Genomic DNA, 17,790 nt, shown 5'->3' on the forward strand with positions numbered 1-17,790 from the left:
CTTATATAACATGAGACACTAAGTCAGATAACTTTAGAAAAATGTTGCAGTTTATCAAGTATTTATGCAGAGAATATGCATGTTAAATATGTTGGGGTCGGCTATGCCAAGCAACTCCACAATCGGTAAGCCTGACAGTCAGGAGACTGCTCTATTTACGAATGAAGGTGTATTATTTGCACACACACAAGCAGTAAATTGATGTTTGTTGTTTTTTCTCAAGTCGCATACAAGTAGGCTTCAAATGCTGTATGGGAAACCTCTCATCTCTAGTCATTTGACTTTCCTTTTCTATTTAATCATTGTATTGGGGCTCTTTTTAAAAAGTCATTTTATCGTTCAACTCTTATTACAATCCATATATACATCCATTGTGTCAAGCACATTTGTACATTTGTTGCCATCACCATTTTCAAAACTTTTTCTTTCTACCTGAGCCCTTGATATCAGCAAGATTTTTCAAATGGATTAGGTTTACATCCAGTACTTTCAGCTCTGAAAGAACCTCAGAGTAAGATACTATAGAAAACACAGTCACCATTCTCATTTTCCCCTCCCTCTCCCACCCTTCCTCCCTCGTGAACCTTTGATAATTTATAAATTATTATTATTTTCTCATGTCTTACACTGAACAATGTCTCCCTTCACCCACTTTTCTGTTGCCCATCCTCTGGGAAGGAGTTTTATGTAGATCATTGTGATTGGTTCCCCATTTCTCCCTCCACCTTCCCCCTACCCACCTGGTATGGCTACTCTCACTATTGGTCCTGAGGGGTTTTATCTGTCCTGGATTCCCTGTGTTTTCAGCTCTTATCTGTACCCGTGTTCTGGTCTAGCCAGATTTGTAAGGTAGAACTGGGGTCATGATAGTGGGGAGGGGAGGAGGAGCATTAAAGAACTAGAGGAAAGATATGTTTCATCGGTGCTATACTGTACCCTGAGTAGCTTGTTTCCTCCCTGTGACCCTTCTGTAAGGAGATATCCAGTTGCCTACAGATGGACTTTATTGGGGGCTCTTACAGAGCTTATAATACTCCAAACATCAATTGTATCAAGCACACTCATACTTTTTAAACCACCTTTATATGAAAATGTGTCCACTTTGAGTAACTATATCAACTTGTTGGCATAAGCTACAGATGAGGATAGATATAAAGAGCAAGATTGGTGTATCATTCATATATATCATCACAAAAAATGAGCTAGAAGATATTTAGAGTTATAAGTAGCTGTAATTGGAAAAATTTAATGTTGAAAATGTACCTTAAAAGGACAACTCGTCTTTTAGTTTGCAATGTTTGGGTAGATCGGTCAGATCAATTTAGCATTCCCATTATCAGATGGGGTGGGGTACCAATCTTTTAGGAAAAGCAAGATTTTTTCAAATGGATTTGGTTTATATCCAGTACTTCCATATCTGAAAGAACCTCAGAGTAATATACTACAGAAAACACAGTCATCCAGGTTTTTCTTCAGGTTAGCAATTAAGGCAGTTCCTGGAAGATGGACAAGACCCGCTCCTGACAAGGTGTTCAAGCATCCTTAGGGAAATTGCAACCTGGTGCATACAGTTACGTAGGCCAACTGTAGTACAATAGAAGGCCCACAGTCTTTCCCCGTGATTTAAAAATGTCACATGAAGCAAGTGACCATCATGACTGATGAAGAATGTGTTGTGACTAGGCGTGTTAGTCTGGGTAGAGTAGAGAAACAAATCCTTGAATACACATATGTGTATAAGAAAGAGAATTATATACAAGAAGAATTAAACATCGAGAAAACATCCCAACCTAGTCCAGACCAAGGTCATAAGTCTGATATTAGCCCATATGTCCGATACCAATCTGTAAAGTCCTCTTCTGACTCATGAAACACACGCAATGAAGCCAAATGCAGGACGATCACAAGCCAGTAAATAGAAAGTCTTTGGGTCCAGTGGCGTTGTAAGCATCTCAGCGGTGGCAGGGGTCTCTCTGTGGTTTCTCCGGCTTCTGAGGTCTGGTTGGGTCCATGTGGCTTGCCTTCTGCAATGTCTCCCAGGAAGTAGTAGAGAGAGTGTCTTCTGTCTCCAAAGAGGAAGTACCAGATTTCCCAGAATTCTCAGGTCACGCCCACAGAGAAGTCTCATTGGCTATCTCCAGATTGGCAGCTAGACTCCACCCCTACACTCTTACTCCTTAAACTGATACCAGATTAGGTGACTACCCAGTCATGACGGAAGAAGCTCAAGGACGGCGGGAACCCTCTCAAACGTGGTGGGTGACCACGGCCCTCTCAATGGTGTGCTACGGTTCTGCCAATAACCCAATCTCACACATCAGGCTCCTGAAGAGGCTCAGTACACACACTCTTCCAGGGCTTCAAATCACCCACATCGTCAAAAGTCAGATCTGTTTCCCCGTACACTTAGTCAGTCATGACAGAACCAGTTGAAATTGGGTTGCAGCCCTGCCGTGAAGGGCAAGCAGAAATGGTACGCAATCTAAATGTTTGTTCCCTGGAGGCTGCCTGCGATCCGGCTCTACATAAAGCACTGGCCAGCGTCCACACACTTCTCTCTATTGTCCTTTCAGTACTACTCTTGAATGTGAACTGAAGAAGGGGCTAAGCACAGGGGAAGAATGTGAAGAGTAAATCAGAGACATTCCTCTACCTACTGAATGGAACATTCCAAACTCTTGCTGGTCAACATCTTCGAGAGTCCAGTGCAGAGTGCTCAAACTCCAGGCTACTTGCTGCTCAGAAGAAAAAGGGCAAGGCCCAAAGCTATTCACCAAAAAGAGTATGACACAATAGATTATCCCAGGCTGGATGTCAACACACAGAAATGGCACATACGCATCCTATAAACCAAGACTGAAGTGGACGTTTACTGTTTCAACAGTTGTATGAACACTAGGGTGTAGGTCAAGCTCAAGAGAAGTCTTCACCACATTCAGAGAGACAATCACATTCCCCAGAAGCTGATGGCTACTCTCTTTTGGCCTCGGTACCAGCAGCACTCTTTGTGGAGAGTAGCAGTACCTCAAGGATTAAAATCTCATACCATCCTTTATCAGTTATGCTGCACACCTGGCAAACTCTTCATAAAAGGTAAAGAAGCACTTGTCTGAAGCGGGGTGTTATTAGAAGAATACTACAATTTATCCACAAGGCTAATTTTGCACATCATTCTGCAAACTCTTACCTTGAAAAGACTGCCGGGCTCTATCCACTAGTTCATCAATCGGATAACTGGCCAAGGTCCCTCTGGCGTGCTTTGTTTTGCAGTAGGTACAGGCATTGAGACAACTGTTCAAAGGAGAGTAACAGGTAAGTCTCACCTATTTAGAGGCTGTGCACCTTTAAGAAGAAAGAAATCAGACACCAAAATGCTGTTTTCATTAAGCGCTACTCTCGTTTCGGTTCTTGAGGGGTTTATCTGACCTGGATTCCAGCGACTGGTCTTTCATATCCAAAATGTTCAAAATAAGCCAATAAGGATAAATATTGCATTAATAATTCAAAATATTCTTTACTAAATTGCTCCCCCGGGTTAATTAGGACTACCTCTGTAATGTACACATACATACGGGGAGGGGGGGGGTAAAGGGAGGAGAGGGCCACCGCTTCAAACTTCCATGGACATGTGGAAAGGTAATGGGATTTTTCCATTAACCTTTCAGATTCCTGATAATCCATGATGATCAAAATGGATTGCTCACAGTTCAATAGAGTGTGTTTCTTCATGCGAGCGATAACTACCCACTCCAACATTAGATCTGCTCTCTTCACCTTTAAAAGGGAGGCCAAATAATAAATAAATAATGCTTAAAGGGGAGACAGTTTTGTTACTACCCACAGAAGCGGAAAACGAGACAATGCAAAAGAGAATGAGCTCTTTGATACCAGTTGGTTTAAAAACAGCTTTTCAGTCCACCAGAAGTTAGTGTTGCCCAATCACCTTGACATGACAAGGCTCCTATGAAGTTGAGAAATTCGTAATAGGAACCTTTCCTGCACAGTTTCAGCTATCACTAAACAATTAAATAACTGTCTCAGAATAAGAACACTGAGCCAGTTTCTTCAACCGTCGCAGAACAAAAGATCTTTGAAGGCTAACTGGTGAAACACCAATCAAACAGAGATGTCTGTGGGAAGGGATGGAAAAGCAAATTCCTGAGCAGACCCAGGATGTTTCGATGGGAAGATAAGACGAACATGCCACACCTACTAATCTTCACACAGGTCCCTTGAGACGTGGCCACAGGCCAAACATTAACTCAAAATCTCAAAGGAAAGATATGACACATTAGCTGAGCAGTAAATCTCTGAAGTTTTAAGCTGCATCAGTGGTAAAATACATTTAACTTGCATAGAAGACATGAGAGTGACATAGCGATAAATTTTCAAAAGTTAAAAAACTTCAGAGTCTTTTAATGTGTAGCAATTTAACAATCTAATACCACAGAATAACCAAACCAAAAGCCATCCTCATTGCCATCAAAGAGATTCCAACTGATAGTGAGCCTGGAGTAGCCCTGGGGCACAGGGGACTCCTCAGGCTGCTGACCTCAAGGTCAGTAGCTGGAACCCACCACTTGCTCCAGGAGAGAAAGATGAGACCGTCTATCCTCAGGAAGAGTTCACATCCTGGAAATCCATAGGGGCAGTTCCACCTTGACCTAGAGGTTCTCTCTGAGTCAAGTGAGGAATACCACAGAAAGCAGATCAACACCGAGCGTTTACAAAGATTTCGTCTTCACTCTAAAATGACAAATTTATATTATCCTGGTTTTTGAGATCATGGCAAGAATTAAATGCCAAAAATGCATCCTCCATACTGATGTCGGTTTTCTTTTTTAATGGAGGAGAGGAGAGAAGGGGGAGAGAAAGTCAACTGTGACTCAGACATCAACGTCTCTGCTCCAGGTCAAAGATACATTTGAATAAGTAAAACTTATTTTGGACTAAAGTATTCACACATCAAACTAGCACATTCTATTCCAGTCCTGTGATTCAATTTTTAGCAACTGACAGAAGGGTAATCTTTCACAACGCTCCAAACATTACAAAATAATAAGCTCTTAATCAGAGCTGGACCTCTGAAGGGGCATCTTACAGTTCAGCTACTGGCTCCCACAGTGAAGCATCAACGAGCCAAGAAAACAAAGAAACCTCAAGACACAGAAAGACCACACACTTGAGGATGTGCCTGACTTGACTGTTGAGAGAGAGTGTGCCTACAGGGAGCCTTCCGCTTTGTAGTAAAAGGATTTCCGGAGAAACAACACATGTTTCTCGATCTTTCAAGCAAGTAGAAGAGACACGGAAGTCTGTCAGGTCATTGATAATACTTGTTTCACAAAATAAAAATCTGTGAAATTAGCAGACTGTAGCTCCAAAGCCCAAGTTTTCCGCTTCCTTTGGCCTGATTCCTGCTGTTTGAAATGACTCTCTGCACCCGGGTATCGGCTCAAGCTTCCCCTCCTCAGTCCACACATTCTGATTTACATCTATCTTCACTGGTGCTCTCGCGAGTTCCTTCCCGTCTCCATTAAAAAATAAAATAAATCCTGAAACAAAAACCAAGACGGCTCCTATTTATAAAAAATATATAGCTATATATATATGAAATTCTTTATCACCACTCCCTATCAACGCTTGAACGATATCATCACGACCTAGCAAACATTGCTTGGTGAGTGGAAAAGAGCTAATGAAAGAAAAGAGATGACTGCTCAATGCTTGCCATGTTTCAGGTACTCGGCTATGCATTCGACAAGAATTGTCTCATATGTCTTCATCGCACTCTTGGCACAGCATTGCGTTCCATCAAGGAAAATGAGGGGCAAGAAGATTTCAGAACGTGGCCAATGTTATGCAGCTAGCTGATTCGTCACCCAATCTTATCCGAAAACTTTTGTACTCAGTTCTGTTCTTAGGACACAATCACTTTATTTAAGATCGCATGATTATGAACTTATCTCAGTAGTGGTTAGATTACAACTTGCTTGAGGAACCGACATCTGTCTTCAAAACCACAATGAAATCCACAGACATCCAATCAGCTCCAACTCACAATGACCATGTAGGACAGCGCAGAAATACCCCATAGGGTTTCCAAGGCTGTGAGTCTTCATGGAAGCTGACTCACTACCACGTCTTTCTCTCGAGGAGCAGATGGAGGGTATGGGCTTGAACCACGGACCTTTAGTTTAGCAGTGGAGGGAGTGTTTTTAAAAAGTTCTTTTATTAAAAAAAGAGGATAATGTAATTTTTCTCTGAATTCTTTGAATGCTCCTACCATCTATCTAACCCACTCTATTATCTGTTGTAGAACGTAGCATAATGTCTTACATACTATTAGGATACCAATAAACACTGAAAACAATTGGTGGCTTCCTAATGGACTGAAGCAGCTGTCAAGCCAATTACCTGCAGAGCCAGGGGCAGTGCGAGGCAGAAAGGTGGGCTGGGGATTATCATTGGACCGGCATGGAACAAACACAGAGAGATTAAAGGAAGGTAAAGGGGTTAATAGCCAGGGAAGTCAGGAATGCAGGAGGCACCTGGTGGTAACATGGATCTTGTCTGGACGAAAGGCAGCTGGACACAGGAAGCTACAGTTTGGAGGCTAGAGCCACATGCCAAGAATCCTACACAGGATATATGAACTTAACTCAATCTGTACGCCACGCCAAACAGACCACCCAAGAGAAGAAGCCAAATTGTCTAAATACCCACCAGAAACCAGCCATTTTCAGCAATGACTGTCTAACTTTACAGTTTCCATCAGTCAATTCCAGACCTTGAGATGTCACAGAGCAATTCAATTTAAAGGCACACATACCAAAGTGGCATTGAATGCAGGGCTATGTCTTAGCTTCCCAAGCCTGTAAAAATAAATGATCTTAACTGCCCTCTCCTGTTCTAAAAGAGAGACACCATTGTAGAGGGATAGTTACAACTGTCCATTTGAGATGCTTGCTGTATTTTTCGGTTATTTCTCATTTCACCAGGGATCAGCACAACTCCATCGAGGCCTACAGCGGTGACTTGCTGTGGATTCCTCGCTGCCTTGTATTTCTATCATAAACGTACTGGGAAAGAAACCTGGCAAATAGCCGTCTATAACGGAATCAACTAAACATGCCAATGGAGGACGACATGCTGTTAGGTACTGCCCAGTCGGTTCCCATTCAGAGCAACTCTACCTTCAACAGAACACAAAACCTCGGCCTGTGCCGCAATGGGAGAGGTGGGGCTTTCTCCTCCCACGGAAATGACCGGCTCGGGACCTCCCAGGCGGGTCTGCCCATCCTGTAGGGTCGCTGCGAGCCAGCATGGACTCAGTGGCAGAGAGCTGTTTGAACAGGCCGTGCACACCTTATAAGGGTGACATGTGAGCCACGTGGCAGCCACCGTGTCAATCTATCTGTGAGGGCCGGTCTCCTTTTCCCTGCCCTTCTACTTGACCATGTACAATGTCCTCTTCCAGGGACCAGTCTCTCCCGAGAATAAGTCCAAAAAATGTAAGACAAGGGAACATAGAAGCAACGTGATTCATAAGCAGCAATGATCATTTTGGTTGGATTTCCAATGTGCTCTATTTGTGGCTGGTCGTTTACTCCCTGGGGGACAAAGTCCCACGCCTGTAACAGAAACAACTGCTTTCTGAATGTGTTTACAAAAATAGCAATGGAGAAAGATGATGAAATTCTCTCAACCGTAAAGCACATAGTTTTCCAGAAGTTTCCTTCTATTCCACCTACACTCTTATTTTTAGTTTTATAAACAATGACAGCAGTCAAAAAATTAAGGCGAAGATACTATCTATACCTTGCAAAGGCAGCGAGGGAGCTAGCGATAGGGACCAAAGAAGATGTGCCGCAAAGTTGGCCATTCGACCTTGAGAGCGGACAAACTGACTCTCCGTGGTCTCTCTTTCTCTCACTGCCATCATGCCCATTCTGACGTGGCGCAGCCCCACGGAGCACAGTAGGTTCGCCCCTGTTAGTTTAAGAGGCTGGAGCCGACGGTCTCCTCTTTCTCCCACAGAATGAGTGGTACGCTCAAACTGCTGACCTTGTGATGATGCCTAGCCCAGAGCACCGCCAGGGCACGTACTTGAATGAGCTTACAAATGTCCAAGTTGAAAAGCGGGATCATCATCATCAAAGAACACTTTAGATCCACAGCAGGCATGCGTGAGATCCAGACCCACACACGCACACTCTGACCTCTCTACCCCTAGCTGTTCTTCACAGACTGTCTGCTTCTTTGTCCTGTTGTGTTCAGTTGTTGACGTGCAGAGGACAGGCCCTTTACCAAATCTAATGAAGCAACATCTGTAAGATGTAAGAAGTACTATTATCATACTTGTTCATTTCAGTACTGGTATTAGATTTGTGAATTGAAGCTCCTTTTACATGATAATCTTAGAACATTTAATTCCTGTGGCTGGACCTTCTAAAACCAGTGCATGCAGTGAACTCTATTCAAGAATTTACCTAAGGGTTAATCTGAAAGTTTGCCTACCCCACATGCTAAGTATATCAATGAGAAAGTCTGAATAATGGATAACAAAACAGAGCTTTAAAAGTTAAGGAGCACCAGCGAGGAGAGCTATTGTTTTCGCTTCCTCGGTGGCTCTTAAAGCTGACGTCTGCGAGGGTGAAATCTCACAGGAAACACAGGGCTGGAGTTAATTCTGTAACATGTAACAGGTACCGTATTTCGGTGCCTATGATAAAAGATATTGTTCTAGCTCTGGTCAAAACATCCTGAGAGGGGGAAAAAATCTTCTATTTCCACAGAGTCGAGACCCAAAAGCTACATGCAAGATCATTTTCTAACCTGTGTGGGAAAAGGACACTTCATTTGCTTGGGGAAAATAATAGTGTGAGTAATTACATAAAGAAGAGAGATGAGGTGTTTAAAATCGAAATGGAAAAGTGATCCTTCAGCATCCCATGCACTTACCCACCATTTCCATTTCAACGAATTCCTCCAAATTCAAGAGCTGCAATTCTAATTAGTATGATAATAACTTAAGTGAAATTCAAGGGTTGGTCTCGGTCTTGGGAGATGATGGCGCCAAGAAAAAGTACTTAAGTCAGGGAAAAGGAGCGAGCTGGCAGATTCCTACCAATGTTCTCCCCAGGTGACCAAGTCGGCGGCTGCCCAAGCATCCCTGACAGGAAGTGTTTCCCATTAAGCTGCTACACAGTGGTCAACATTTCAACTGCTCAGTGTACCTTCTCCTTCATGTCTCCCAAACCAAAATCCAAGCCCACTGCCATACAGGTGATTCTGACTCACTGTGCCTCAGGATAGGGTTTCCCAATCAGCAAATCTTCACGCGTGCTGATGGCCTCATCTTTCTCCAGAGGAGCAGCTGGCACAGAATCAGAAGCAGAAACCCTCAGGTTGGAAGGCACTCCAAGTGTGCCTGAGGAAAAGCTGCCCTCTCAAAGGGCAGTAGACCCTACTGGTGAGGTTGGAGTACAAGACCTCCCTCCATTCGCTGATGGGACACGGTTCAAAATAACAGAAACCGCTGTAAGCAGCTATTAGTAGTTGCAACTTGGGATGTACAAAGTAGGAATTCAGGAAAACTGGAAGAGATGTCAGACAGTGTAAGACATGATAAAATAATAGCAATTATAAATTATCAAGGGTTCAAGAGGGAGGGGGGTGGGGAAGGAGTGGGAAAATGAGGAGCTGATATTAAGGGCTCAAGTAGAAAGAAAATGTTTTGAGAATGATGATGGCAACAAATGTACAAATGTGTCTAACACAATGGGTGGATGGATGGATGGATGGATGGATGGATGGATGGATGGATGGATGAATGGTGATAAGAGTTGTATGAGCCCCCAATAAAATGATTTTTTTAAAAGAAACAGATGTAATAAATGTTCTTATACTATTAAAAAACGTCTTCTGCATAAAGATCGATATCCTCACGTTAGTAAGCTGACATTTTGAATCAGAAACACGTAAGATGTACTGTACTGGGAATGAGACCACCCAGAGGAATGGTTTCACATTCATCACCAAAAAGGACATTTCAAGATATTGAAGTTCAATCCTGTCTGTGACAGAATAGAATCTATCCGCATACAAGGAAATTCAATCAACACATTATTCAAATTTCTGCATCAACCACTAAAGCTAATGATACAGAAATGGAAGAAATCTATAAACATTTTACATCAGAAATGGATCAAACATGCGATCAAGATGTACTGATAATTATTGTCCATTGGACGGCAACATTGGAAACAAAGAAGCAGTTGGAAATACAATCTTGGTGATAGAAATGAAGACGGACCTACTAGATAGAATTTGGCAAGACCAAAAACTTCATGGCAAAGAGCCTTTTGCAACACTAACAACTACACATACGGACTTCTCCAGAGGAAATGCAGAAAGCAAATTGACTACATCTGTTGGAAAAGACAATGAAGAAGCTCAGTATCAGCAGCTAAAACCAAGCCAGAGGCTGACTGTTAAAAAGATCACCAACTGCTCATACATAAGTCTAGGTTGAAGTTGAAAAAAATTAAAAGCAGCCTACAAGTGCCAAATTACAATGTTGTGTCCATCCCACCTCAATTTCAAGGCCACCACAAGAACAGACTTGAAGCATTGAACACTACTGAGAGAAGACCTGATGAGCTGTGGGAGGACACCAAGACCGCCCTTCATGAAGGAAGCAAAAGCTCATCAAAAAGACAAGGGGGAAAAGAGACCGGTGAGAAAAGATGGAAGTGGACTTCCAAAATGAGACTATATTTGATGTTAATTGTAGAGTAGGCATATGTAAGGCATATGGAAGTAATGATGACGTCAAAGCGCTGGACAGAAAAATTCAGAGGGTTGCTCAAGAAGACAAGGAAAACTATAATGGAATGTGCAAAGACCTAGAGTTAGAAAACCAAAAAGGAAGAATGCACCTCAGCTAATCTTAAACTAAAAGAACTGAGGAAAAACCTCAAGGCTTGCATTGCAAGATTCCATGGGCAAATAATGAATGCTGCAGGGAGCATCGAAAGAAGATGGAAAGAATACGCAGAGTCAACTTACCAAAAAGAACATGTTGACATTCCATCATATCAGGGGGGAGCATATAAGCAAGAACCAATCATCAGAGTTTTGCTTCATGCAATATTAATGAGGGAGAGTTGAAGCACTTGCTGATGAAGATCAAGGATTACAGCCTTCAGTATGGATCACAATGTAATGTCCAGAAGGTCAAAATTCTCACAACTGGACTGATAGGTAATGCCATGATAAATGGAGAAAAGATTGAAGTTGTCAAGGATTTCGTCTGGCTTGTATTCGTAATCAATAGCCAAGGAAACAGCAGTCAAGAGATAAAGGCCACATCCCATTGGATAAATCTGCCACACAAGACTTCTTGCCAAAAACAAAACAAAACAAAAAAAACAACAACTCACTGCCATGAGTCAATGCCAACTCACAAGAACCCTATCCAGAAGAGTGGAATTGTCCCTGTGCGTTCCAGAGGCTAATTCTATGGAATAGAATGCCTGGGTTTCTCCCATGGAGCAGTTGGTGGGTTCGAACTGCTGACCTTGTGGTTTGCTGCCCAGAATGTAACTACTAAGTCACAGGCATCTTTAGAGTGCTGAAAAGCAAGAATATTAGCTGTGAGAATCAGGTTGAACCTGACCCAACCACGGTACTTTCAATTTCCTCATATCCATGTGAAAAAGCAAACGGAAGAAGAATCAATGCTCTGGAATGATGAGGCTGGGGAAGAATCTTGGAAGTATCTTGGACTGCCCAAAAAACAAACCGCTTGTGTTGGAAGAAGCATGAGCACAATGCTCTTAGAGGCGAGGATGGCGAGACTTCATCGCACATACTTTGGCTATGTTTTCCAGAGAGACCAATTCCTGGCGAAGGACAACATCCTTGGTAATGTAGAGAGGCAGTGAAAAAGAAGGCCCTGACAAGATGGATGGACACAGGGCTGCAACCATGGGCTCAGACACAAGGCCGATGGTGAGGATGGCGCCGGGCCGGGCGGTCCTGGGACCTGTTTTATATGTGGTTGCTATGAGGAGGGACTAAGGCACTGGTGCTTAAGAACAACAGCAATGGCCATCAGATTGGAAGAGCGAGAAATCAGTTTAATTTTCTGAAGACAATTTGCAAATGTTTTTAAAGCCTCATAATGCTGTCCTGAATTACTAATCTCAGCAAAATGTTATTCAAAACTTGGTCGATGTGTATGTAATGTGGAAAGGGGTAACCTTTTGGAGTACAGAAAGAACTTTGAAGTCAAACTTACTGCTCTCGAGTCAATACCAACTTATAGTGATTCTATAAAACTGGCTAGAACCGCGGGTGTGCGTTTCCAAGACTGCTAGCTCTTTACAGAATTCGAAAGCTCTGTCTTTCTTTCACAGCACAGATTCTTCAAAAACAACCTTGCTGGCGTTATAATAGACAGCAATAGGATTTATAGAACACTTCACTCTGCGCAAGGCACTATTTGAAGCACGTTACAAGTTCTAAGTCCTTACAGCAAACTCGTGAGATTGGTGTTTTAATTGTCCTTTTATAGACAAGAAAACGGAGGCAGAAAGAGACTAAATAACTGAATTAACGCTATTACCCAGTGAAGCCGAGAGGTGAAACCAGAAGCAGTTGTGGGCTATGCTGTGGTCCAGAGCCTTTGAGTCCCTGTGCCGTGTTAGGAGGGGATAACAGTGGGCGCCTTGAAGGCTGGACAAGGGAGCCAGGGGCTCTTACTTTCCCTGTCTGCTCCTGCCCCCATTCTCGTCCAGCCAGGCCAGATGAGTATCAACACTCTTAACACTGCACTAAGGAGTGCTGGCAGTCTAGTGATTACATGTTGGACGGCTAACCACAGATGAGCAGTTTGGGGCAGGGAGAAGATGAGCAGTCCGAAATCACTGCCTGCTCAGGAAGAAAAACAGGGTTTTCTAATCCCATCGTTCCATTCTTGAAAACCAGCAGGGGCATATCTACACGGTCCTATAGGGTTGCTATGAGTGGGCATCGACTCAGTGGCAGCGAGTTTCGTTTGATTCCGCTTGGTTTGGAACAAAGGTTTTGGATTTCATGCTCGCTCCGTGCATTCATCATATCTGCTTCAAGTAGAGGATCCTGAAATGAAAGCGCAGGTGTGGTCAAACGTGCCTCCTTCCTCTGGCGTAGACATGAGCGCCCTGGTGGGAGAGCAACTTTGGAAACACCAGCTGCTCCACTGGAAAAGGTGGGGCTCTCTGCTCCGTGAAACTTCCCAGCTCAGAACCCACAGGTGCAGCTCGAAGCTGATCTACAGGGTGGCTCTGAGTCGGACTCCGCTCAGTAGCAGCAAGTAGAATCTCTAGTTGGAAAGCAGAGAGTAGAGAAAATACGGACTTCCTAAAGCAGGGTTTGGCCCAACTACACACAAAAGCTGAAAGTCTGGTAATAGAAACTACAGTGGGTGTAAAGCAGAAAACAAAAATGCCCAACTACCCAAACCAAGTGAGACCTGTGAAGAAAGAGGCTTGGGAGTTAAGAGATTCTATAATAAAAGAAAAGAAGGTCCAGGAGGCATCTATGCCTCACCCCCACAGACCTTCCGCTCTCAAGCATCTCCAGTTAAGCAGGTCCTTGCCTAACCAAGATGACAATAACGCTCATTGTGATAAAGCAGCTGAGAAGTAGCCTAAAGGCAAGGGGCAAGCTGAGGCCAAGAGGAGGCAAAAACTCAAAAGGCTCAGTGGCCTTCAAATTAAGGCATTTGCCTCAACCGAAAACTTCCCAGGCTCAGAAATGATGACCAGGCACGATCCCGACTGCGGTGACTGCTGGTGGAACTGGCCATAAACAAACAGAAGGAGCCGTAGGGCTTAGAGCGGCAACGGCTCAACCTCTAGGTGAGTGGTTCTCAAGAATGTGTGCAGCAGCGGATCCAGGTGGGTTTGTTCAAGCACAGGTTCTTGACTCTGTGGGTCCGGGGCAATCCCAAGAACTCACAATCCAGTGACACCAATGCGCTGGTCTCGGGACCACACTTGCGCCATAATTCTTAGCTGGCATAACGATGGCATGACCATACTGATGGCAGCAGGTTTGGTTTGTACTGGGTAGCCTTTAAATGTTAACCCATATAACTAAAATGGAAGAGTAAGAGCAATGCCTTACATTGATTTCATCCATGGGGGGCGGGGAGTGTCCCCAAGGAATTCTGGTGGAATGAGGAAGTAAGTGCATTGGTCTCAGATATTAGTTCTCTGTAATAGCCAATGCATGAAGCAAAAATCTCAGTTATTCTACAAAAGAAACCACTATAGATTATTTAAGAAGCCCTGGTGCCACTGTGGGTTAGGTGCTGGGCATGGGCTGCTAACTAGAAGTTTGGTGGTTGAATACAACCAGTCACTCTTTAGGAGAAAAATGAGGCTCCTGTAGACATTCCCATAAAGATACTGCCACAGACCACCCCATAAAAAGTCTCAGCAAACTACGATTCTACGCTGTCCTATACGGTCACTATGAGTCAGAACTGACTGAATGGCAATGGGTTTTATTTTTGGTAGATCATTTTGATGGTTTGATGAATGTAAGAGCCAATTTTCATGATAAATAAGAATACAAGATTTTACAAGATTTCACAAATCACCTAAAGATTATCCATGAACCCCAAATGATAAGCTCCTGATGCATTTCCATGCAGTTATGATGGTCGGGGGGTGGGGGAGTGGGAAGGGCAGAGACCATGATCCTTTTTATAGAAATTAGCCTTTCTGTGACTCCGCTAATGACTTCCAGCTCGATCCCAGGCCTCACTGTAAAAGCAAATTTATTAAAACAGCAGAGACTGCTCTCCCGGCTCTGAGGCCGCCTTTCCCACACGAAAATAGAGCAAGAGCAATTCCACATTTGTTTGTATTTCATCACTGTTTTCAGACAGAACAAGAGATCTGCTGCCTACACACCACTTCTCAGCATCAACACCCATTTTCTTATGCAATTGTAAGTTCTGTTGGCAGGTTGAAAACATTTTTTCCAACCACAAACAAAAACTCCTTTTGAGACTCCAAAGGGAACGTTCAAGGAAATATTCCCAATATTAAAAAGAGAGATGATTTGAAACAATAACATGGAGGTCTATCAATGGTCTGAGGAAAACTGAACAGTGTACCTCAATGAAAACAACTGGTCTTAGGAAAGGGCAAGGTCGGCCAGCTACCTCGTTAGAAAAGCAGCTAGCTGTGTCTGTTTCAGGAAAAGGATGAGGCTCTCCACTCTCCTGTCAAGAGTTACAGTCTCAGAAACCCACAGGGGCAGCTACCCTGGGTTGCCAGGGCTCAGAATTGACTTGAGGGCAGATCGTTTGGTTTGGTTTGTGCAGTAAGGTTGAACCAGCTTGGTCTTACATGGAATTCCACGGACAACCTTTTCTTTTGCCAAGGTGCAAAACAATACTTTGTAATAGCCCTTGACAGCAAATGGCTGTTTAGTTTCCACTGTGCATTTCTTAAGAGATACTGATGAAAGGTGGCCTCTACAGGAAATGTTTCGCTTTTAAAGTTGAAAGTCCAGTATGTACTATTAATCAATAAAATGTACAGGTTACCCTGTTGGCCACAGCACATCTGCACACGTAGATAAAGGCATGAAAAATAACAGCTGGGGTAGTTAGGGATTGTGTCAACCAAACACTCCTGATTAGGGGTGGAGTCAAACCTGTCAATCAAGTGGTGGCTTGAGGGTACCTCCTTGGAGGTGTGGCCTTTTGTATGAGAGTGAAGGACTTCTGGAGCTGTTTCTCTCTGCTATTTCACCTTCCACCTCACTGGGTCTTTACTGTGGCTCTGTGTCTACCTCCATGGATGGCCCCATCCAACTCTGACAGCTGTGGGCACCAGGCCTGCCATGGTTCCAACGACCATGGATCCACTGGACTCTGCACTCACTGGCCCCTACTTCCCGCTTCACCTTCTAGTGTCAGCGACACACGAGTTTGAAGAGGGCCCTGGCTAGCACTCAACCTCTGGGCTTGAACTGTACTGGTTTGGGCACTTTCTTGACGAGTTGTTGCTTCTTGCTACATAGGTCCTTCTTGTGCATAGATGAGTGGTCACTGGATTTGTTTCTCTAGACAACCTGAACTGACTCCTTAGCTAAGAAAACTCATATTGTTGTTGTTGTTTACTGCTGTAGTGACAACTCCAACCGCATAAAGTGACAAACCAAACCCATTGCTGGCAAGATGATCTGGACTCATGGGAATCTTCAAGGGCAGAGGAGAACTGCCCCTCTAGAGTGTCCAAAGCTGTGATCATTTCAAAAGCAGATTACCATGTTTTCCGCTTACGGAGGGGGCTGCTGGGTTCGAACTGCTGACCTATCAGTGGCTGAGCAATTAATGACCAGGCATATCTATAATCTAGGTTAGTGGTTCTCAACCTGTGGGTTGTGACCCTTTTGAGGGTCGAACAACCCATTCACAGGGGTTTTCCCTAAGACCATCGGAAAACAGCCATTTCCGATGGTCTTAGGAACTGAGACCCTGCTCTAGGAGGGTCGGCCCACATGCAGATACGCCCACATACAAGTACCCGGCGTGAAGATTGTGACCCATGCTACACCATGCTTCAAGACAACATTTCATTTATTTGTAACTAGAAATAAATATTTTACAATAAATAGTTACATATTGCTTTTCTATTAATCACTATGCTATAATTATGTTCACTGTGTAACAATGAAAATACATCCTGAATATCAGATATTTATGTTACAATTCATAACAGTAGTAAAATTGAGGAACTGTTAGGTTTCTCTCTCCAGCCTAAATCTCAGCCTCGGTCCTTAGCTCCACGCGAGAAAGATTTCACGCCGAAGCCGGGCTCGTGATCCAAGTGAATTTAATGAAAGTTCAAAGAAGCATCAGGTTTTACACGGCACCCATAGGAATCCTTTGACCAAGCGGTCTGGCAGAGACTGCTCCGGGACACGCAAGGATCTCTCTCCTCCCACGAAGACCACCAGACCACACAAGCAAGACCAGCACAAGAGCCCATGAGGTCCCTGCCTTTTCAAGGGTTCCCGGGGGAGGTGTGGTGAACGACCCCTGGTCGATTCCATTGGCTGAATTGCAATCACCCGGCCCAGGTGGGCTGCTCCAGGCGTAACGCCCATCTGGGCCCACCAGCGGGAAAATCCAGCTTTTGTCCTTTGCTGGCTCTCCTGGGCATGCGTAAATGGACTTCCCACTTCCCTAGTCTAAGCTACCTAACAGAACCACATGAGGAACTGTGTAGTAAAGGGTCGAGGCATGAGGAAGGTTGAGAACCACTGATCCAGGCACTGCTGGAAGCACTTTTAAAAAATGAGAATGCTTCAGAAGATAATGGAACTTCCCACACACTTTCTGAAGCGCCCAAGTGTTAATTAGATCAGTCCTTCAAAGCCACCCCAGGGGGTAGGCATTGCCATCCTGCCCTGGTCCACCAGGGAGACTGCTCCTGGGGAGCTAAGTGACAAGAGCAACAGCACACTGTCCACGAGTGGTGGAGCCAACGCTGGAACCCGGGCCATGTGGAGCCTGCAAACCATGCTCTAACCCATGACACTTTCTACCAGTCATCATAAACTGGGGAAGTCAAAGATGATTTGATAAAGCTGATGAAGTGCCCTCATTACATACTACAAAATATTTCACTTTCCTTTGGATCCCAGTATTGTTTTGAACACCATGAGTCACTGCCCTGGAAAACACAATCCCGAGGATGAAATAAACTGCTGGAA

General features: G+C 44.0%; 1 protein-coding gene across 2 annotated transcripts in view; it reads right to left on the bottom strand.

Moving 5' to 3' along the window:
* Positions 1 to 17,790, bottom strand: part of CDKAL1 (CDKAL1 threonylcarbamoyladenosine tRNA methylthiotransferase) — a 770,441-nt gene that overhangs the window by 431,909 nt on the left and 320,742 nt on the right. For both annotated transcript variants that reach the window (XM_075533360.1, XM_075533370.1), the window contains exon 9: positions 3,188 to 3,291. In XM_075533360.1, the coding sequence (XP_075389475.1) occupies positions 3,188 to 3,291 (104 nt within the window). The remainder of the gene's footprint in view (positions 1 to 3,187; positions 3,292 to 17,790) is intronic.

This window comes from Tenrec ecaudatus, chromosome 1 (genome assembly GCF_050624435.1).
Source record: "Tenrec ecaudatus isolate mTenEca1 chromosome 1, mTenEca1.hap1, whole genome shotgun sequence".
Classification (NCBI taxonomy): domain Eukaryota; kingdom Metazoa; phylum Chordata; class Mammalia; order Afrosoricida; family Tenrecidae; genus Tenrec; species Tenrec ecaudatus.